The following is a 22,386-nucleotide window of genomic DNA, read 5'->3' on the forward strand; positions in this document are numbered from 1 at the left end:
GCTTGAATCCACGACGGATTAAATGGTTCCTCACTTGGTTCGGGTTGGAAAATTTTTGACCATTGTTACAATCCCGACAAGGACACGACATCAGTTTACTCCCCTTGCTCGCCATATCTTCCATAGCAACTTTGATAAATTCCTCGACACCTGTATTATATTCATCAGATAGACGTGATGCTTCGTACATCCAACTGCGGTCCATCTGCAATTATAATAAAATCCAATTAATTAAGAAAAAGGTTGGGGTACTCAATTCTGTTCACAATATGGCTTACATGGGGCCGGGTTACCATCCTATCCCACTCTGTGAATACTTTGTCTCAGTAGTGACCACATGTTAGTCGTGTTTTGGCATTTAAGAAAATTTCGGCAGCATTTCCCCTTAGTTCCCCGAATACTCGGGGAACTAAGGGGAAATGCTGCCGAAATTTTCTTAAATGCCAAAACACGACTAACATGTGACCACATCCTAAAGGAGACAAAGTATTCACAGAGCAGTCCCAAAATGGGGACTATTCAAAATTAATCCCTAATGGATTAATTTTGAACGGGTATCATGACCTAAAGGCATTAATCATGCAGTTGTGGCTCGTAAGACAATACTCTAGCTACATACCTAAGCTAATATAAATACATCGATCTATGTACGTACTCTAGTTGTACACTCTTACCAAAAAAACACATTAATGCACAAAACTAATTAAACATGAGTTCTAGGTTAAGTTGTAGTACTTACAACTTTTTTTGGGATGCCGGATCGAGTGAGATTAAGATCGCTGCACCAAATCTCTCAATAATACCCAATCTACATAATTAAACCGGAAAATCAGAACCTAATTAAGAGATGCACATATATAACATATATGCTATATATCATGCATATATACAAGTTGAAATAAAAAAAATGCTCAAATAGCATATATATATAGCAAACTCAAAAGCGTGTGCATGCAAATCTTGAAATAAGAAAAGGTACGTATTCAAACTTATAAAGAAAATCTCCACATATAAATAATATGTAGGTCATATATACAATATATTTGCTCATAAATTACACATTTAGCATGAGTAAGGCTTGGGTGCTATGGATAGCATAGAGGGCCACCGTGCTACGGCTCACTATTCGAGTTTTTAAAATCCAAACGGTCGATCCGAACCGTTCATCTTGTTCTTCATATTAATATGTGTTTGGAGACCAAATTTTACATTTTTTTAAATTTTTTTACTATTTTTTTAGATAGGTAGAAAATCAAATATCTTAATGGTGCAGAATTTTTTAGATCAAGTGATTTTCTACCTAGCTAATAAAATAGTAAAAAATTTCCAAAAAATGTAAAATTTGGTCTCCAAACACATATTAATATGGAGAACAAGATGAACGGTTCGGATTGACCGTTTGAATTTTGAAAACTCAAATATTGAGCCGTAGCACGGTGGCCCTCTATGCTATCCATAGCACCCAAGCCTTACTCCATATAGCATATATAGCATATATATGCATGTGCATCGAAATCTCCAAATTTAAAGAAAAACTTGAAATGAGAAGAGGTATTCAAACTTAAAAGCTTGTGGAACGAATAAAAGAGCTAGATCAACACTTATAAGGTATAGATTTTGAACGGCCGGGGATCATAACTCACTTGTATAGGATTTAGGGTTTAGGGTATGAAAACCGAATCATATATAGCCAATAAATGGTGCTCCATTAATATCAAATTAGAGAAGAGAGATGATCAAATCTACCTAAGAAAAGAGAGCTGAGATAGCTGAATTAATGCAGGGCGAAATAGCTGTTGCGCTCTTTAAGAGGGGCGAGACCTAGGAAGAGAGACGACTATCTGACAAAAATTAGTCTGAATTCAGTATTATATGCACTATTAGGATCGGTTGTTAGTAATAAAACCGATCCGGATACTATCAGGATCAGTTATTCTAAACATAAAACCGATCCTGATACTATCTGGATCGGTTTTCATAAAAACTGATCTTGATAGTGTATGAATAGTTTGAAAAATATGTAACTTAAAAATATGGATCGGTTTTATTGATAAAAACCGATCCAGATACTATCTGGATCGGTTTTGTTTGAGAATAACCGATCCTGATAGTATCAGGATCGGTTTTCGTAAAAACTGATCCTGATAGTATCAGGATCGGTTCTAATAAAAAACTGATCTTGATAGTATCAGGATCAGTTTTGAATGACAACCGATCCAAATGATTGAACTATTAGGATCGGTTTTTTATTAGAACCGATCCTGATACTATCAGGATCAGTTTTTACGAAAACCGATCCTAATAGTTCATAAATTAAGATCGGTTATAACAAAAAACCGATCTGAATAGGTTTTTAGGATCGGTTGTTTTGTGATAACTGATCCAGATACTTATTAGGATCGGTTTTCTTATCTAACCGATCCAGATAGGCCGATCCTGATTCCTGTTTTTCCACTAGTGAGATTAGATTAATGAAATTCAATTAGATTCATCATTCTTCCGCATACTATTCCTCAAAAACTAACACTAATTCAACTAACTCATTTCAAAATCCGTCAACTAACTCATTTCAGAATAGGACCCAATATCCTACATCTTGTTTACCAATTTGAGTTGTTTCGAAATATATATTTATTTATGGAGGAAAATTGCCGAGTTTGAATTGGTGTAACGACTCGTATTTAATATACAATATTTTTTATAAACACATATAATATATTATAAGAATTTTTACTAAATTAATATTATATGCTATTAAAATTTAGAGAAAATATCTAGTTTGCACTAGTGGAGAAACACTAATCTGGATCGGCTCATCTGGATCGGGCTTCTTAAAAAACCGATACTGATACCTATTTGGATCGGGCTTCATAAAAAACCAATCCTAATAGACACTATTAGGATCGGTTAACAATAAAAAAATCGATACTAAAGAATCAGGATCGGTTATTTACAATAACCCGATCCTGATTGTTCGTTATTAGGATCGATTTTTTAGAATAGGGGATCTTGAATTTTTTTAGGATTAGTTATTTATATAACCGATCCTAATAATGTCCATTAGGATCGATTAAATAAACAACCGATCTTAATACTATTAGGACCGAGCTTCTAAAATAACCGATCCTGATTGTTTTTAGGATCGATTTTTTTTCTAATTAACCAATCCTAATGGTGCATATATTTTTTTTCATTTTGCGCCTCTGGTTACAAAATTTCAAATTAAGATCGGGTATCTAAAATAACCGATCTTGATACTATTAGGATCATTTTTTTCAAATTAACCGATCCTAATGGTGGATATATTTTTCTTTTTCATTTCGCTCTAGTTACAAAATTTTCAAATTAAGATCGGGTATCTAAAATAACCGATCCTGATACTAATAGGATCGGTTGTTTCAAATTAACCGATCCTAATGGTGCATATATATTTTTTTTCATTTCGCGCCTCTAGTTACAAAATTTCAAACATCCAACGCGAGTCACGTCAGCCTTTTCCGAAAGCATAACAGAATTAGAAATAGAGGCCAATTGAAGGAAGGTCAGCCAGAAAGGATATAACACGAGATTTCTTGCTACAGAGAAGGCATTCTGCATTTTCGGGATCTAAGGAGAGAATTCTAGGGTTTGGACTTGATGGCTAGCTTGGAGACAAAGTCGAGAAGCGAAAAATGCAAGTTTCTTCACGGATCTTCTTCGTTCTTCGGGTTTTATCATGATTTATTCTTTCCTTTTTTATTTGTTTGTTTTAGAACTATGTCTGAGTAGATCTCTTAGTTTCTAGGGTTGTGATGTAATCAAATGTTTTGTTTTGCATGTTAGTTATTAGATTTTTGTGTTGAAATTTGTGTTTGCTTGATTATGTTTGATTTTAATTGCTTAGATTAAATTGTTTGATTTTTATTGGCTTACCACTAGATGAATGATCACATCTAGAGTGCATTTCAACCCTTACTATCTCTCAATCAAACTAAGTACATGAGGTATGATTAGTGATCCGAAAGGTGAAACCAAGTAGTAGCCGAAAGGTGAACATTTCCTCATATTGACAGATACGAGGTTAATTTTAGTATACCAAACAAGCAACTAGGTAATTTAGACCACTATACGAGAGTTGAGGTCTAGAACCCAATGAGGGCATATATTGCAATTCCATACCAAATTAATGAACCAATAAACGACAGTTGAGGTTTAGGAACATTAGGTCTGATCAGTAGAACCCTACACAAAGAAACAATACAAAGAAACAGTAACTGCTGCATTCACTTGAGGGCCACGCGGACTGCGTACGATAGTATATGGCCTGCGTACACTAGATATGGCCTGCATGGGACACTATCGGACCAGGTTCCTTGAGGCAGAACTGAGATGAAGTCACAACCCTAGAAACGCCTTTTTATTATCGATTAAAACCAAATTGATTTACTTTCTTGCATTTAATTAATACTATTTGAATTGTTTAAGAAACTTAAATACCAAAACCAACCTTTTCCAAGTTCTAGTCTTTAATTAAATTAACTAGAGTCCAGTTTAGACTTGAACCGTCCTCAGGATTGATACCTGATTATACTACACGATAGAACTGTGCACTTGCAGTTTGAATCAGAAGTAAAGTCAAGGTTAAAAAGGTACAGTTTATTGTACTGAAACTTTGTACTATACTTCTTTGGTGCAACACCTGTCACAAATGTAACCCTAATTTGCTTGATGTTTACGCAATTAGGGTGACAATGATAGTGTTAGTGTCCTAGAGAAACAGTTTGACTCTATGAATTAGGTTTATATGATGGCTAAAATAATTCAGCTTGTTCCTAGAGTGTGACATCATTTAGTTCACCGGATGGACTAAAGTGCTATTGTTGTACCCTAAATTATTGCTAATTTAAATAAATGGGAAATTAGCAATGTTTAAAATACTTGGAAAATACCAAAATGCATGAAGGCTCTCCAAGATGAATTGATGATGGCATGTTAAAGTTCATGGTAATATTCTACATGTGAAACCATGAATTTTGATATATTATATACATTCTAACTCAAAATGGATGAAGAGTTATGAATTTTCAAAGAAATTGTTGACATTGCAGCCTCTGAATGGTGCCATGTATACTTGAGTACCCCTAGCTTTTATGCCTGCTACTCTGGGTACAAATTAGGTGTTACCAAATCTAATCCTATAGATGGGACCCATTAGTCAGCCTTTCATAATAAATTTCGCTGATAAGCTGAGATGGGTGAGCTTGGCACATGGATACTCAACCCCGTAGACCAAGATGTCAATGTAACGGTCTACAAGGGACCAAGTTTACCTAAACCTTGCATGGGATTCAAACTCAGTGCTATAGCGCAAATAATCCATTCATGATGCATAAAATCGGTGTACCCGACTATATTTACATGAACCAGGATGTTAATGACTCGGTTCATGACAAACCAGGATATCATAACTTTTTCGGCACACACCAGGATGTGAATAAGGGATATTAGCCATGTTGACATATGCGTATCAACCAACGTAAGTAGTGTACATAGAGAATATGTCTTTATGGCTCCTTTTTACAGAGAGCATTGAACACGAACTACTGATGCACATGCCCTAAGCAGATATACCATAGTCTTAGACATAAGACAATAACACCGTGAACCATCAATGACAAAACATGGAATCCATAGTGATGTTCACATGTAGTCAAATTCGATGACATATAAACACTTATATGCATCGATCTGTGACATTGGACCGGCCGGCAGCTAGTCCAAGTTGAACTGTGTTAGCTGGATCAAATCATTCAATCGTCATACTAGCCTCACATGCAATCAGTGTTCCTTGCTGATTACCTTGGTCAAGGATTCTTTAAAGTTCGTCACTTTTATTATTTGGTTGCTACACAATCTAAGCACTTAGATAAACCATAAGCAATGCGACTTTAGGCAACAAATTGACTATCGTCAATCAATCATATGAACAAGAAATACAAACAATGGTTTGTTCTAAGATACCTTACTCTATCAATCATAATGTCAAGAATACAATTAAGTTTTTTCATAAATTTTTGTTTCGTCTCTGGCATCTTCTTTTGAAACTCTAACACTTGAGATATGGAGAGAGAGAGAGAGAGAGAGAGAGAGAGATATGGAGTTGTTGATGGCGGTTTGGACTGGGCTCGTGTTTGTCATGGGCTCGGCAGAGGTTAAGGGAAAGAGAGCCGTTGATCTAAAAATGGGCACCATTAAGCACGAAAATGTCAAAGACAAGTACACTCAGTACTGGTCCTTCTTTCGCCGGCCCAAAGAGACTGCCGCAAACGCCTCCTCTGTTGAGAAGGTCCCTGCCTTCGTTGACACCTTCTACAACCTTGTCACTGACATCTACGAGTAGGGGTGGGGCCAATCCTTCCACTTCTCCCCATCCATCCCTGGCCATTCCCACCACGAGGAAACTCGCATCCATGAGACACTCGTATGAGACAGCCCGCCACCTGGCGAATGGTGGAGAAACTGGGATTTTCACGCCAATGCACATGATCCTTTGCCGTAAGCCTGTCACGGCCTCCGAAGGAGAGAATTAGTCAGATCCATTTCTTGTTCCTGGTTTAAGTTTTTAGTTTGAATAATTGGAAATGGAAGAAGACAGGCGGTGATGGGTGGCGATTAGATCTGTGATTAGTGCTGGTTTTGAATTAGAAGAGAAGTTGGCTTCAGAGTGAAGTTCCTTAATTTTTTCTTCTTCTTTTTTTACTTTACATGTTTGTTATTTGAATGTTTGTATTTTCTGACAATTGTACAATCAATTAAGAATGAATCTTGTTATAATGTTACTGAACCTACTCTTATAAGGCCACTGAACCTACCCAACCTGCTCATACATATTTATAATGAAGATTTTTTTCCTACATTTTTCAAAACCATCAAATATCAAACTGATAGTAAGTACCAAAATCCGGTATCAGTATTTTGAATACACTCCTACATCAGTTTCATAATAAAAAATCTCCAAGAACAAATTATCACCAAAGAGGCCTAGTGCTTACATGAATATAGCACAACAGAGAATATAGGTACAACATAGGTTTGCACCTGTACCACAAAGTTTTGCAATATGTATAAATTCAATACTATGAGCCTTATATATATATACTAGTATCGTGCCCATGCGTTGCAACGGGTACATATTATAAAGACATTTATTTGTCACGGAATATTATACAATTATTTTTATTAATAAAATTATTAAAAATTAAATTTTTATAAAACTTTATAAAAATTGTTAAAAAATTAATATGTTTTTAAAGTTTTTATGTTTCTTATGTAAGTTGTAATTTTTCATATATTATTTAAAAATAAATTGTATTAAAAAAATCTATATAGCTTCTCTATTTCAAATGACTCCTGAGTAGGTTTCGCCTTACAATCCAACCCGAAATTTTTATAAATACCCAATACAAAAATAAAATTATGGAATCTACCCACTGTTTGAATGAAATTCGAAAAATACCCAATCCGGTTATCCAATAACCAAATTTGTGACAAATTTCCGGTTAATGGATTTCCAGACTCAAAACAATATATCCGGTTAATGGTTAACCGGAAAGTTGTATTTTTGCTTTAAAGAACAACATATCCGGTTAATGGTTAACCAGAAAGTTGTATTTTTTTTTTTTAAAAAAACAACATATCCGTTGGAAATTTGTCCTTTTTTTATTTTTTTTAAACATAATTTTTTATTTTTTTATTTTTTCTATTGAAATATTAGAAATGTTGAATATATTTCTTTAAAGATAGATTGAATACAATATAATTTGATTTATTAGAAAGACTACAACAAATAACCCGGATCAATATTTTTCAGGCCGGATTTTTCGCGGATGTAAGAAAATTTAATATATTTCTTTATGTGATATTGGAAAAAAATAAAAATGCTTAAATTCTGAGTTATTGATCCCGGTTCAAAAGTCACTTCTATGTAATCTAGAAAATATTGTGATCTAAGCAAAGATGTAGTATTACAAGTCAATTCTAGTATTACAGGCTAGCCTAGCCATTTTCAAAACACAGCTAGCAAAGCAAAGATAAACATGCATGCGCTCATTCCATCATACCCATCTTTGAACCAACAATTAATATATATACATACACAAGTACTCCAACATATAATATATATCAATCCATGTCACAAGCAATATCTAAAAATAATTTACAAGAATTATTAAAGATACAGAAAACTAAATGTTCATTGTATCGTACCAAAAAACTAAAAGGAGTTTACAAAAATTATTAAACATACAACCAATAAATACAGCAATAGTTCATTGTACTAGAAAACTAAATGTTCTTACCACAATTATTAAAACCAACAGCAAACTAATTAAGTGTTTGAATACAAGAACCTGACAACAATAACTGTTTCAAACCACAGACAACAACTTGTCAAATCCTCCCACCGCCAAGTACCTGCACAACAATTAAAACTGATGATAATTCCAAGAAGAACTTACACCATTGGATACAGATGTCATGTAATTCGTGTTCTTTGTACGGCATTTTGGATAGACGACACTACATGAATAAATGAAAACATATGAATAACATGTATAATTAAGAACTTAATTCTGAAAGGATGATAGAAACAGGTGATTGACAAACCTTTGGAAAAGAATGTGCATAATTTCTAATGTGCGTCTCCATGTTCTTCATTGCATAATACCCGGACTCCCATAAATTGCTTTGTGTGGGGCTCTGATCAAATGTGTATTGTTTAAAACAAGATCTAATTAGTAGTGCAATTGCAACTTCAAATAAGTTGCAAGGAAATACTCGATTAAAATATTTCTTACCTGAAACATTCTGACCTCCAGTGCTCTTCTCCCCGGCATGTGCCGACCTTCCCGGGAGATGTATGACTTAAAAGCTCTATAATTATTAAATGTCAATATACGATACGTACCTACAAGTAGGCAATGGGAAGTACTTTGCATTTTAAATTATATGTATTTTGCTTACTGCTGTAACACAGGAACAATGTAAAACTCTTGGTCATTGTTATTTGGCATCGGGTCCAGCAAGTAGGCAGCATTTTGTCTTGGGATAATAGCAAGAAGCCTCCAACGTTCCCTACAATTTATGTAATAAAATAAGATTCTTATCCTGTTAAGAATAGACAATAAACATGAGTATAATTAGCAGCTTACCCATCTTTGTGGCACGGCAAGAATACAACATTCTTATCCTACAACTTTAGCAAGGAACCGGTCAAGTACGAAAGGGAATGTTCACCAGCATATTTAATAGCTTTGTCGCTAAGCTGACTGGGGTCCAAGAAACCAATAGTTTCATTATTTTGGGTATCATTAGGAATTAGTTTCGTGCAATACCTGAAAACAATCAGTGTCAGAATGAAATAAAGGAGTTGATTGTAAAAACCAATAGTAGATCTGTTTATAATAATAGAGACGTCAATGTCATTGAAAGTCATAAAATCACGGAGATCTTTAAAATCCACTGTTATCTAAAAGCTCTCATCCCGTAAAGCTCCCGACCCAATAGAGAGGCGGAAGGCTCTTCTTTCAAATGGTGGCATCGCAAGATATCTATCATGCAGCAGTTGGAATTCTAGGCCCAATTCGTCCAATGCCTCCTGATTTACAAGCGGGACCCGACCCCGTATTTCTTGTACAGGTACAGGCTGCCTCGGTAGCACCAATTCAGTAATACTTTTACTAGCAGTCTCATTAATCCCATCAGTAGGCCTCTGTCATGTATGATAGAATAGAGACAGAGAGAGATGAAATATAATGAATCAATTGTATTTCATCATTATTTAGTCTAAATCGATTACACTTGAGTTGTTTATATAGCCATCAACTTTACATCATAACAGCATATAAATAACTCTATGGTTACAGCTATAACTAACTACCCTAATAGCTATTGCTAATAGCCATATATGTCTTGTAACAGAAACAACTATAGACTAGTCTTGACAATGTAGATATGATTGTGTCGCTTTCGTGTACATCTAGCAATTATTTAAAAAAAACAAATTTATTCAATCAGGTGCCTTACCTTAGTACAGTTCGGGGAATCAGCTTCTTGGCTGGCATTTGGCTTTACTCTAGCCAATATCTAATCCCTTGTTCTTCTTGCATTCCTCCTAACAGGTCTTGAATGGATGCAAATCTTCAAAAAAATAAAATCTTTTCTTAAGTGGCAAATAATCTTGGACCGACATTGCTGAAATTACATTACAGATCAAAGAGTAAGGAACCTTCAAAACTACAAATTATTGTTTAAAGAAACTAAAGATCTAAAACTAAACCCTATAACCATATTATCCTAAAACCCCCCAAAACTAGAAAACTCTAGAAATTAAGATATAGACAGTGTCAGTTGTAGGAACCTTACGACAAAAAGCACTCGATCGGTGTTGTTGAGGTGGCGGGCAATGAGTACTATTGTCAAGACGGAGTAACGACGGAGAAAGCGAGCTACCTAGATACGACCAATAATAATTTAGAGAGTGCGCTAGAACACTTCTCTGTTGTTGGATATATATATTTTTGAAACCCGAGCTCCTTTTTTAACTGTAATGGCATCGGCTAGTAGTGATGGTCAACCATCGATGGTGGTATCCGGATAAATATGGTGGATAAATGTAAAAAGTATGCACGTATTATTTGTATTTATAAATATATATAGCAGTGTCAGATTCAACTCCTCTCCGATACCGGAGAGGATGGGCCTCATTTACGGTTTGAAATTAAATCTCATCGCTTTGGGATTCGGACTAGCAGTATGATTGGGCTTTGTGATTCGTGCCAAGTTAAAACGAACAGTCTAGATCCATTAATTGTAAAAGATTCCCTGTGCAATATTGAAGGGGATGTAAATTCGAGTTAATCCACATCAATTCAAGCAACATTTACTAATTAATTTATGTAACTGTGCAATTAATCCACATAAAAGTTAACGAGTTATGCATGTAATTAATATAGGTAAACAATATATGAGGAGGGATCCACTTACAATTAACATTTGTTGATGTTTGTTGATGCATGTTTCTTATAAATTGATTTTTCTTAGGCAATAGGTAAACAATTGTAAACAAATGTTAATCGTAAGTGGATCCCTCCTTATGTGAACATGTTTCGTTGTATTTCTTTTAATTGTACAATTAATTCACATAAAAGTTACCATGTGCATACATGCAACACAAATAAACATATCCATATATAGAATTAATCTCCTTATTTACAATTACAACACAACAATTACAACACATCATATATATATGCAACAATTTCTTTTGATTTGACTAATTAATTCACTATATTTTATTAGACACTAAATTTATAAGATCATTATCAATTATCTTGGTTAGGTTACAAAGAAATGGGTCAAACTAACTATCAACTAATAAAACGTGTTCTGAATAATAAATCGTGTATTTATCTCAAGTCTCGGTAGCGTCGCAATGGACATGTGATAATTAATTAATCCATATAAAAGTTACCATGTGCATGCAACATAACACACTCAAATAAACATTCATAAAATTCATCATAATATTTATAATTAATTACAACACAACAGTTACAACAGATCATATAATGCATTATAGATGAATACTTGCGCGTATCGGTTGTAAAATCTTTCAAATATTAGATGGTCCACAAATAGTCAGTGATCCCTCTAGGTAGTTGGTAGTTATTCAAGTAGTTAATGAGTGGGAAATAAATGGAGGATTGTTACGGGAGATAGCTAGGTGCTCCCTAAAATAAATCGATGTTTATTTAATAACATAATCAATATTGATTTAAATAGTACAACATTCATTAACAGCAAATTTAAATAATCAATATTTAACTTCCTCCTTTGTTCTGAGTCACGATTTCCCCAAATCATTTCTCCTATCGTTGCTAAAAAACCAAAATTGATGGGATTGAATACCGAAACAATGTAATTTTGCTTTCGAAAGAAGAGAACAGAGTAAAAATACGGTTAATTGTTTCAATTTAGCCTCAATTTTATCAATTTTCTGTATAAAGTATATATAGCTTAGGTTAACTCGGGAAAAATCGGATCGTCTCCGGTCGATTCCGGTCTAACTCGGCCGAGTCAACTCGGAATCGGCCGATTTTCCAAACCATGTTAAAGATCATAGCATATCAATTTGAACTTCCATAACAAAATATTAACGCAAACACAATAAAAATTCGGTATGGACTTAAAATATGGAAGATCTTTTTTTATGAAATTTTTACTTGTCAGAAAAAACTGCATAAACATTATAATATTTCAGCAGTCCATACCTTTGATGTAGATTATTACAACACAAGTAATAAATCCTAATTTACGCTCAATTCGGTTGCAAGTGTACAACCTTGTCGAGTAGTGCTTAGGGATCGTCTCCACAGGGACAAGTCGGAATATCTAAGTCTAACCTAACAATTTAATTTAGTAAAAGAAAGTAAAAGAAAGTAAAGAGGTTTTTGTTTGTTCAATTGGTTGGTTTGATTGCGATTTAGTTGAATTAAACTAAGTCTTTAAAGCAAAATTAGGTTTTTAACAAGTATGAGAAATTAGGGTTTCTTAAGGTTCCTATCCACTAGTGTTATGACTAATTGGTTTATTAAATTTGTTCTTTTAGTTATGAAGGCACAATTGGGTGTTGTAGGTACAAAGGGATATCTCTATATTAATACCATCTTTAAATTAGAATAAACGTCACCTCTCGGTACTTGGCTACCCTAATCTAAAGTCATTAAGTTTTTACTGTCCCAATAAATCTAGAAAACTATCTTTCACCTCTCGGTACTTGGCACAATTTTCTAAACTATTAGGTGAAGCCCGTATAAGACAAGCGTCACCTCTCGGTACTTAGCCTATCAAATACTCTATTCCTTATGGTCTAGACCTAATATTCAATTTCTCAATTGCAAATACCAAATCCTAGGGTTTCATGTGATTTCGATTAAGTCCTCACAATCAATTAAAATAAAGAATAGATCATAACAAAGAACAATAATATATAAAATAAAACCAACTAAATCATAACAAAAGTTTCAAGTACATCCCTAATCAACCCTAGAAAAGCCCTTAGCCAATCATGGCTAAGATACAAATCAAATCAAAAGAATAAAAGAGTTCCAAAGGAAAGAAAATAATAAAACCGATTGATCAATGATCTCTTCTTCCTTCTTCTCTCTTCTTGCTTTCCCTTTGCTTTTCCTTGTTTAATCCTAGAAATTCTCCTAAAAAACGTCCTCAATCTGTTCTACAGGTCCCTATTTATACCCAACTCAAAAACCTAGAAATAACCAACCAAAAATAGCAAATTCGGGCTCTGAACCGACCTAATTGCGGCCCGCAATACATTCATTGCGGGCCGCAGTGCATGGAGGAAGTTAACAGACTGCGCAGAAAAAAAATTGAAGAGTCATTGCGGGCCGCAATAAAAGTCCTTGCGGGCCGCAACAAAGGTCCTTGCGGGCCGCAACAAAGGTCCTTGCGGGCCGCAATAAAGGTCCTGCGGGCCGCAATAAAGGTCCTGCGGGCCGCAATGACTGTAGAAATGAAAGCTCTGACTTGTTTGGTTGCGGGCCGCAATAAAGGTGCAAAAATGCTCTGACTTGCTTGGGTTCTGGCTTCTTGGTTGCGGTCCGCAATGGGTCTCTTCCGGGCCGCAATGGCTGTGGCAGAAGCTCCATTCTTCGTGCTAACTCGTCCGTTTTGCTTCGTTAAGCTCCAAAAACTTGATTACCTGTAGAACAAACATAACTAGGGCAGTAACTTGAACTTTTGGACATTTCTAACCTAATTAAACCTAATCTAATCAAAACTTGGCTTAATTTACATAACAAACCCTAGGTTTCAATAGATACAATTTCAGCTTATCAAATTCCCCCAAGCTTGAACATTGCTTGCCCCAAGCAATATCTAAACTTGGACTATGATCTTGCCAAAATTTAAAAATCTCAACGTAAATTTTGTACAAATTTAAAGTGCAACCCTTGGCTAATCATGCTTCACCCCACAATTCAATTACTCTAACTTTTATTTTCCTAAAGGTTTAGAATTTGTAAACTTCGGATATCTAAATTTGTTACAAAAAATGCAGTCTTATTTGCGAAAATTCTTTTAAAAATCCCCCAAGCTTGAATCAAACTTAGGTTAGAAAGTCGCGAACTTCGTGTGTTGATATATGCCAAATTTTATTTTTCTTTTGTTGGTTTTATTTTATGACACTATAAATCTTTATCCTTAGAACAAAACCGGCTAGTTATAGGTAGCTAATCCATACCCAACCGTTTTAATTCAAAAGTGCATTCGCATGCTCTTGGTTCAACCCTTCCATGACACGAACTCACAGGGTTAGTGCAAACCCGGTCACTTTATCGGGCAAACTAGCGGAGCAAAGTGTCTATGACTCATTGCTATAAGTACGTCATGTCGCCGTAACATAAGCAAACAAAGTCTTTCTTTTCTAAAAATTTTCAACTTGACTATTTTTCAATATTTTTGCAAAAATATCATGAATACACACATCCTTAGGCATTAATTCATACCTATGGATATCCCGATCTTTCTAAATTAATTTTTTTTTTTTCACAAACAAGTTGCATTTTCAAAAAAATAAATTTAAATCCCTAAATTTCCAATTTCATAAACCTTTATTTCCACAAAGTTTTTCGCCAAATTATGTGGTTATTTCAAATTATTCCAAAGGTATTCCTAAAAACTCGTTAAAATTTCAAGGGTTTATTTTTGCAAATTTTTGACACACAAAAAAAAAATTAAACATGATTTTATACTTTATGCATTTTCAAACAATTAAGTCCAATTATGCAAGACTCTATTTTTCATAACCCCGTAAAACGTCTTGAAAAATTTGCAATTTCAAGCAATTAAGTTTAAAATAATAAATCCTATTCATGGTAAGTAAAAAAAAGGGTTATAAATCCTAAAAATTTTGAAAAACATGCATGCAAAGATACAATTTTTTCCCATCCCCCAAGCTTAAATTAAACATTGTCCCCAATGCGTAAAAATAAACAAAAGTAAATAGGGAGAAACATGGACTACTCTATTGGCGGAAGGTGGTGGTGGTGCGCGTAGCCTCAATGCTTGGGTGGAGGATCGGGAGGGCGGCCTCCCCATTGCTCCGTTTTGTGTCGATTTTCTCGAGATTTGTCGGTTTCAGATGTTTCAACCGACTCCTTTTGCATAAATTCTCTATTAACCTGTGAAATTTCTATCATGCAAACTGAATTTTTGTTAGGAGGTATCAATGGCTTATGAAAATAAAATGTTTCTTTCTTCTTCCCAACGGAGAAAGAAAGCTCCCCCTCTTTGACTTTGATGTTTGCACCTGCTGTTGCTAAGAAAGCTCGACCTAAGAGAACGGCCGAATGATCATCTGTTTCAATGACAACAAAATCGACAGGAATTTTAATCTTACCAATTTTGACAACCACATTTTTCAAGATACCAAGTAGAGATTGTGTCGTCCCGTCAGCAAGAGTTAGTGACATATTAGTTGGTTCTAAATTACCCGACTCAAGTTTGTCATAAACCGATTTAGGAATGAGACTGACACTTGCGATTAAATCACACATTGCATTTTCAATTCTAGTTGTGTCTATAGAGCACGGTATCGAGAAACTATCCGGATCTTTCATTTTAAGAGGTAAATCGGTAGAAAAGATTGCGCTACATTTTTCATCTAATATCACATGTTTATTTTCCTCTATTGTGCACTTTTTCTTATCTACGAATTCTATAAACTGTTGGTCAAGTTTATTATTCACTAACCTTTGAGGAAAGGGTACAAACCTGAGTGGAGGAATAATATACTTAGGAGTTTCAATAGATTTTACCTTGGCCGGGTTGGAGTTACCCGGTTCTTGAGATAGATCCGATGCCGGTGTGTTTGCATTGAGGCGGGCCGAAGGCGGTTGTGTCTCTAGCATCTTTCGTCCTTGATATTCTGTGCCGCTCCTCAGGGTTATTGCATTCGTGTACTCCCTAGGGTTGATGTCCGGCTTGCTCGGTAGTATGCCTTGTTGTCGGAAGGATGAAGATGCTTGTTGTGCAACTTGGTTTTCAAGCATTTTACTTTGGGTTGCCAACATATCTACCTTTTTGGTCAATTCATCAAACTTTTGGTTTTGACTTGTCATGAAAGCTTCCATCATCAATTCAAGATTGGATTTTGGTTGTGCATTAGAACCATACCCTTGGTTTTGTCTATTAAAGTTTGAATTACCTTGGGTCAGTTGGTCATTTTGTCTCCACGAAAAGTTTGGGTGATTTCTCCAACCAGGGTTGTAAGTGTTTGAGTACGGATTGTTATTTGGTTTGAAATTGCCTTGGTTAATTGCATTAACTTCCTCATAACTAACATCATTACTTACACCACAATTAATTGCTAGATGGTCGGTACCACCACAAATTGAACAAGAAAGAGGAGAAGAATTGTTTACCGAATTTACGCTCAGTTGATCAATTTTGCGATTCAAAGCGGCAATTTCTGCAGCCAAGGTTTGGTTCGAATTCACCTCCTTCATTCCCCGTTGCATGATGATCGGTGTCTCCCTAGGGTTGTGCCATTGGCTTTGGTTGAGAGCCATGTCATCCACCAACTTGTATCCGTCCACAGCCCCTTTATTCATGAGACTACCTCCAGCAGCTGCATCCAACATACCTTTGTCGTGTGGCATGAGGCTGTTGTAGAAGATTTGCAATAAATTCCACCCTTCGATACCATGATGGGGACAGCACCTCTGCAGTTCTTGAAATCTCTCCCACGCCTCGCTCATGGTTTCATCTCCTTTTTGTCGGAAGTTGTGGATTTGATGGCGCAAGGAGTTTGTTTTGGATGGTGGAAAGAACTTGTTGAGGAAAGCATTTGCCACCTTAGGCCAAGTATTCATGTTCTCGGGCCGTTGTCCCCTTATCCAACCTTTAGCCTTATCTGCAAGAGAAAAAGTGAAAGCCATAACCTTAATATCTTCAGGAGAAACAGTTTGTACCTTAATTGTAGTGCAGATTTCTTCAAAATTGGCTAAGTGTTGTGTTGCATCCTCGTGAGGCAGATCGTGGAACAAGTTACGCTGCACCATGCTAACCCATGCAGGCGGAATTTGGTATTCTTCAGCATTGATAGTAGGTGCCGTATAGCCAAGGTGGATTTTCTCAGCCCTAGGTGCTGTGAAGTCTCTCAAGGGCCGGTTGGCATCAGCGACTTCATTGTTTTGTCTATCAACGGCGGCTGCGCGTAAGAGTTGAAGTTCATGGGCCATCTGATCCCGTTCTCTTTGGAGGTTCTCCAAACGAGCATTTTCATTCCCGGTCGACATGTCTAATTGGCGTGGATTTAAGTGCAAGAAAGGTCCCCTTGGTGGGTGTTTGTTTCGTCTCTGGTAGAAGAGATGTGTTGATCCTCGCCTAGAAAACCACTCAACCAAATCTGTGACGTTCGGGGTTGAAGGTTCCTCTGCCAGATTTCAACCTAAAAAGATGAGAGAAAAAGAAAGCAAAAGGGAATTAAATGATTACTAACTAAATTACTTAGGTCTGAAATAATATTCATCGTTGTCCCCGGCAACGGCGCCAAAAACTTGATGTAGATTATTACAACACAAGTAATAAATCCTAATTTACGCTCAATTCGGTTGCAAGTGTACAACCTTGTCGAGTAGTGCTTAGGGATCGTCTCCACAGGGACAAGTCGGAATATCTAAGTCTAACCTAACAATTTAATTTAGTAAAAGAAAGTAAAAGAAAGTAAAGAGGTTTTTGTTTGTTCAATTGGTTGGTTTGTTTGCGATTTAGTTGAATTAAACTAAGTCTTTAAAGCAAAATTAGGTTTTTAACAAGTATGAGAAATTAGGGTTTCTTAGGGTTCCTATCCACTAGTGTTATGACTAATTGGTTTATTAAATTTGTTCTTTTAGTTATGAAGGCATAGTTGGGTGTTGTAGGTACAAAGGGATATCTCTATATTAATACCATCTTTAAATTAGAATAAACGTCACCTCTCGGTACTTGGCTACCCTAATCTAAAGTCATTAAGTTCTTACTGTCCCAATAAATCTAGAAAACTATCTTTCACCTCTCGGTACTTGGCACAATTTTCTAAACTATTAGGTGAAGCCCGTATAAGACAAGCGTCACCTCTCGGTACTTAGCCTATCAAATACTCTATTCCTTATGGTCTAGACCTAATATTCAATTTCTCAATTGCAAATACCAAATTCTAGGGTTTCATGTGATTTCGATTAAGTCCTCACAATCAATTAAAATAAAGAATAGATCATAACAAAGAACAATAATATATAAAATAAAACCAACTAAATCATAACAAAAGTTTCAAGTACAGCCCTAATCAACCCTAGAAAAGCCCTTAGCCAATCATGGCTAAGATACAAATCAAATCAAAAGAATAAAAGAGTTCCAAAGGAAAGAAAATAATAAAACCGATTGATCAATGATTTTTTCTTCCTTCTTCTCTCTTCTTGCTTTCCCTTTGCTTTTCCTTGTTTAATCCTAGAAATTCTCCTAAAAAACGTCATCAATCTGTTCTACAGGTCCCTATTTATACCCAACTCAAAAACCTACAAATAACCAACCAAAAATAGCAAATTCGAGCTCTGAACCGACCTAATTGCGGGCCGCAATACATTCATTGCGGGCCGCAGTGCATGGAGGAAGTTAACAGACTGCGCAGAAAAAAAACTGAAGAGTCATTGCGGGCCGCAATAAAGGTCCTGCGTGCCGCAATGACTGTAGAAATGAAAGCTCTGACTTGTTTGGTTGCGGGCCGCAATAAAGGTCCTTGCGGACAACAATAAAGGTGCAGAAATGCTCTGACTTGCTTGGGTTCTGGCTTCTTGGTTGCGGTCCGCAATGGGTCTCTTCCGGGCCGCAATGGCTATGGCAGAAGCTCCATTCTTCGTGCTAACTCGTCCGTTTTGCTTCGTTAAGCTCCAAAAACTTGATTACCTGTAGAACAAACATAACTAGGGCAGTAACTTGAACTTTTGGATATTTCTAACCTAATTAAACCTAATCTAATCAAAACTTGACTTAATTTACATAACAAACCCTAGGTTTCAATAGATACAATTTCAGCTTATCAACCTTCATTCAAAATCACCAACACACTTAGACCCGAATAATTATGTACTTACAGGTACTTTATCCCTTGAAGCTAACAACAATTGGTACGTACATGCCATTCCGTTTGTAAGTTGTAACATCACAAAATGCAAAAAAGAATTAAGCAAGCATAACACAAGATATATAGACAAATATGTTTAGAATGATTTCATATAATTAAGAAACAAAGAGATTAACACACATATATATATACTCTATATATAATAGCTGTTTCACTTGCATCTGACGCATCATTGACCCTAAAGTTTCATAGTTGTATTTAGTGAAATTATTTCAAATAATACCATGTAAATTGTTGTTACGAATTAAAAACAAGTCAACAGCTAGCCAGTAGCCAGCATCAGGGCTTCTAAATCAGGAAAATACCAACCAATAGTTTCAATCCATAGAAAACACCAAAGCTTGCACTAGAGAGTACAGAGTACTGATAACCTTCAAAAAAAAAAAAGTACAGAGTACTGACACCACAGACAAATCATAAAAAATAAAAATAACATATCCCAGATACATACTATGGTTCCCCAAGAACTAAACATCTAGAATAATTAAATTAAAACATGAACTCAACTAACAACACAAAATTCTGAGCAACACTGCTTAGTGAGCCCAACTTAATCACTTAAAAATGAAGTCTGAAACACTAAACTTTCTCAGCATAAGCTGACTCAGCTATGGCCGCCTCAGCCTCAGCAACCTCCTTGTCAGTCTTGCGCCCCTTCTTCGACTTGTAGTACACGCTCATGAATGTACCAATAGCACCATACTTCTTGCGGCAGTACTCGTAGTGCTCGGCATCAAACATGCGCCAGAAATCCTTCTCACTCAGCTCGGATACAGAATACTGAGGCTGGAAGCAGTGGTTTTCGATCATCCACCGCTCAAGGTTGCGTGCAGCCTCTGAGCCATTGAACTCCTCGCCACGTAGCACAGGGCCCGGTGCATAGTAGACGCCAAGATCAGTGTACATCTGCGCATATGGGGTGTCGCCTTGGCGGTGGTATTGCTCGAACCCGGCTTCTGGGTAGATCATAGTCTTGATTGGAGTCTTGTAGAGACGGTGCGGGCAGAGCCAGAGTGGGTAGATCTGTTATAATAAAATGGTATTAATTATTAGAGAAAACTTCCTAGAGAGAGAGAGAGCGAGAGAGAGAGTACCTCCATCTCCTTGTGGATAAACTCCATGGCCTCACCAACCTTGTAGAGGGGCATGAGGATGTCCTGGATGACATGCCTGTCATGGTAGTAGTTCCTGATGGATTCACCTTGGGTGGCCTTCATGAGGGACACTTTCGGTGGCATCATCCAGCCCAGCGTCCACCTGAACCACCACTGGTCGCCGAACGGCAGGATTAGCTTTCCTTCCCAGTACAGGCTCCGTGTGTGCCTGTGGTAGTAACCCCTGGTCGGTATGTACTCCACAAATTCACCTGATATAGGTTTAGGAATTAGGATATATTTTTTGATCTGAATCTGATTAATTATTAAATATGGCAAGAGAACTTCATAACCATCAGGTCAGTAAGCAATGCATTACCTTTCTTTAGAGCAGACTGAGCATGCTGGTAGAACCAAGGCTTGAACCACAACCCGTAATTGTTGATCTTATTCCCCTTCTTCTTTGCCTCCTCCTTAGAAGCATAGACACCGGTCATCATAACACCTTCAGTCGGGCTATAGACCATGCCCTCAACAAAATCAGGGATCTTTGACGGATCACCATCTCTAGGCGCAAATGAGTCGGCATAAGCCTGGCCCAGCTCTTTCAAGTTTCCCCTACACGGTTTGTATGTCAACTTCATGTACTCCTTGATTTTGATCAACTTAATCTCGGCCGCAACAAGGAAACCCAATGTTCCTTGAGACCATGGGATGGCATAAAAGAGGTCAGAGTACTGGTTATCCTTTGTAGCTCTGACAAGCCGGCCATCAGCCAAGACGACCTCCATGGCAACAACTGTGTCAGCGAAGAGCCCGTACAAGTGCGAACTGCCTTCAATCCCATAACCATTAATCAACCCACCAACAGTCAGATCATCAAGCTCAGAAACAACTGCCAAGGATAGGTTCACGGGACAGGTGTAGCGGGTAATCTGACCCATGTTGACCAACGGCTCAACCCTGGCAATCATTCTCTCTTTGTCAACCTCAAGAATGTTCCGGAAGGCAGAAAGGTCGACCTCATAGTGGCGGGCCCGTTTGTAGTCAACATTCCTCATGCCAACGGAAAACCAAGGCTTGCGAGCAGTGCAAACGAGGCCATCCTTCTTGGGATCACGATCTTTGAGGCGCTTGACAACCTTCTTGACATTTTCATCATGCTCCTTTTGGCGGCGCTTGGCAGACTTCATGGCCGACCACGTGTCGCCTAGGAAGAGCTTCAAGTACAAGAGGGAGGAGATAGGAAGCACCACGAAAACAATAATGATCCATCGGAATTGGACCAGGTAGTCAACCCACACCTTCTTCCTCTTTGGACGTAGAGGGGTCTGGAGTTCCGACATGGTTGCAATTTAATGCCAACTACAATGACAATAATTAAATTGGTATCAGAATAAGGAAGCACTTTTTACTAATTAGTCACAAAATTTAAAGGAATTCATCAACAAATCTACCAAAATATATATTCATTCTTATCAGTAATTAAAGACATGCAAATTTAAAATCAATCACAAATTAATCCACCATTTAATTAACATAGTGAACCATAAAACTCACCATATTAAAGACAGAAAGCATCTAAGAATTCTTCAGAAACAGTAAGCTTTGGAATCAACCCCCCATAAAAAATAATTTTTATATAAAGTAACCACACAATATTAAGCTCTAATAAATGCACAATTTGGGCCGTCATTTAATTAATTATCTAATAAAACTATAGTAAATGACATTTGTAAAAGCTCCTCAAAGGTTCGATCATCAAATCTTTAAATAAATCAGATATAGTAATACATGCATTAACAAAAAGGCTCTAAATCTAATATCATCTTATGAGATATTAACTAAAGACGTCTAAAAGGAGAATCAGTTTTTGGTCTAGTGACAAAGGCACTACTCTTTGTATGGGAAGTCACCAGTTCAAACCCGTATAAATGAATGAATCTCTTGTAGATATTAAATAGTTGGTTAGCTTGTGACCTCCAACCTTAACTAAAAATAATAATAATAATAATAAAGCCCAAAAAAGTGCTATTATTATTGTATCTTTAT

At 36.4% G+C, this 22,386-nt stretch overlaps 2 protein-coding genes and 1 long non-coding RNA gene across 3 annotated transcripts; all 3 read right to left on the bottom strand.

The window, feature by feature from the left end:
• Nucleotides 1-8,679: 8,679 nt before the first annotated feature.
• Nucleotides 8,680-9,012, bottom strand: LOC144562750 (uncharacterized). Its single transcript, XR_013514198.1, has 3 exons — nt 9,001-9,012; nt 8,835-8,910; nt 8,680-8,734 (listed from the first exon to the last, which is right to left on the bottom strand). It is a non-coding gene; the product is annotated as an uncharacterized LOC144562750 (long non-coding RNA).
• Nucleotides 9,013-15,116: 6,104 nt separating this feature from the next.
• LOC144563653 (uncharacterized) lies at nt 15,117-17,357 on the bottom strand. Its single transcript, XM_078313132.1, has 2 exons — nt 16,265-17,357; nt 15,117-16,093 (listed from the first exon to the last, which is right to left on the bottom strand). Exons 1-2 carry the CDS (start codon nt 17,355-17,357, stop codon nt 15,117-15,119), a joined length of 2,070 nt encoding a protein of 689 aa, XP_078169258.1.
• Nucleotides 17,358-19,708: 2,351 nt separating this feature from the next.
• LOC144562586 (delta(24)-sterol reductase-like) lies at nt 19,709-21,699 on the bottom strand. The gene is made up of 3 exons (XM_078311777.1): nt 20,714-21,699; nt 20,335-20,606; nt 19,709-20,263 (listed from the first exon to the last, which is right to left on the bottom strand). The coding sequence occupies exons 1-3, from the start codon at nt 21,678-21,680 to the stop codon at nt 19,820-19,822; spliced, it is 1,683 nt and encodes a 560-aa protein (XP_078167903.1). The 5' UTR covers nt 21,681-21,699; the 3' UTR covers nt 19,709-19,819.
• Between the last annotated feature and the right edge of the window lie 687 nt (nt 21,700-22,386).

This window comes from Carex rostrata, chromosome 12, assembly GCF_964058835.1.
Source record: "Carex rostrata chromosome 12, lpCarRost1.2, whole genome shotgun sequence".
Classification (NCBI taxonomy): domain Eukaryota; kingdom Viridiplantae; phylum Streptophyta; class Magnoliopsida; order Poales; family Cyperaceae; genus Carex; species Carex rostrata.

Bases quoted from the DNA above. Each gene is read 5' to 3' on its own strand.
- LOC144563653 (XM_078313132.1), bottom strand. From the start codon at position 17,357: ATGTCGACCGGGAATGAAAATGCTCGTTTGGAGAACCTCCAAAGAGAA. The intron at 16,094-16,264 runs GTAATTCAAACT...TTGAAAACCAAG, and splicing joins AAATGACCAACTGACCCAAG to TTGCACAACAAGCATCTTCA.
- LOC144562586 (XM_078311777.1), bottom strand. From the start codon at position 21,680: ATGTCGGAACTCCAGACCCCTCTACGTCCAAAGAGGAAGAAGGTGTGG. The intron at 20,607-20,713 runs GTAATGCATTGC...AACCTATATCAG, and splicing joins TCAGTCTGCTCTAAAGAAAG to GTGAATTTGTGGAGTACATA. The intron at 20,264-20,334 runs GTACTCTCTCTC...TTATTATAACAG, and splicing joins TTATCCACAAGGAGATGGAG to ATCTACCCACTCTGGCTCTG.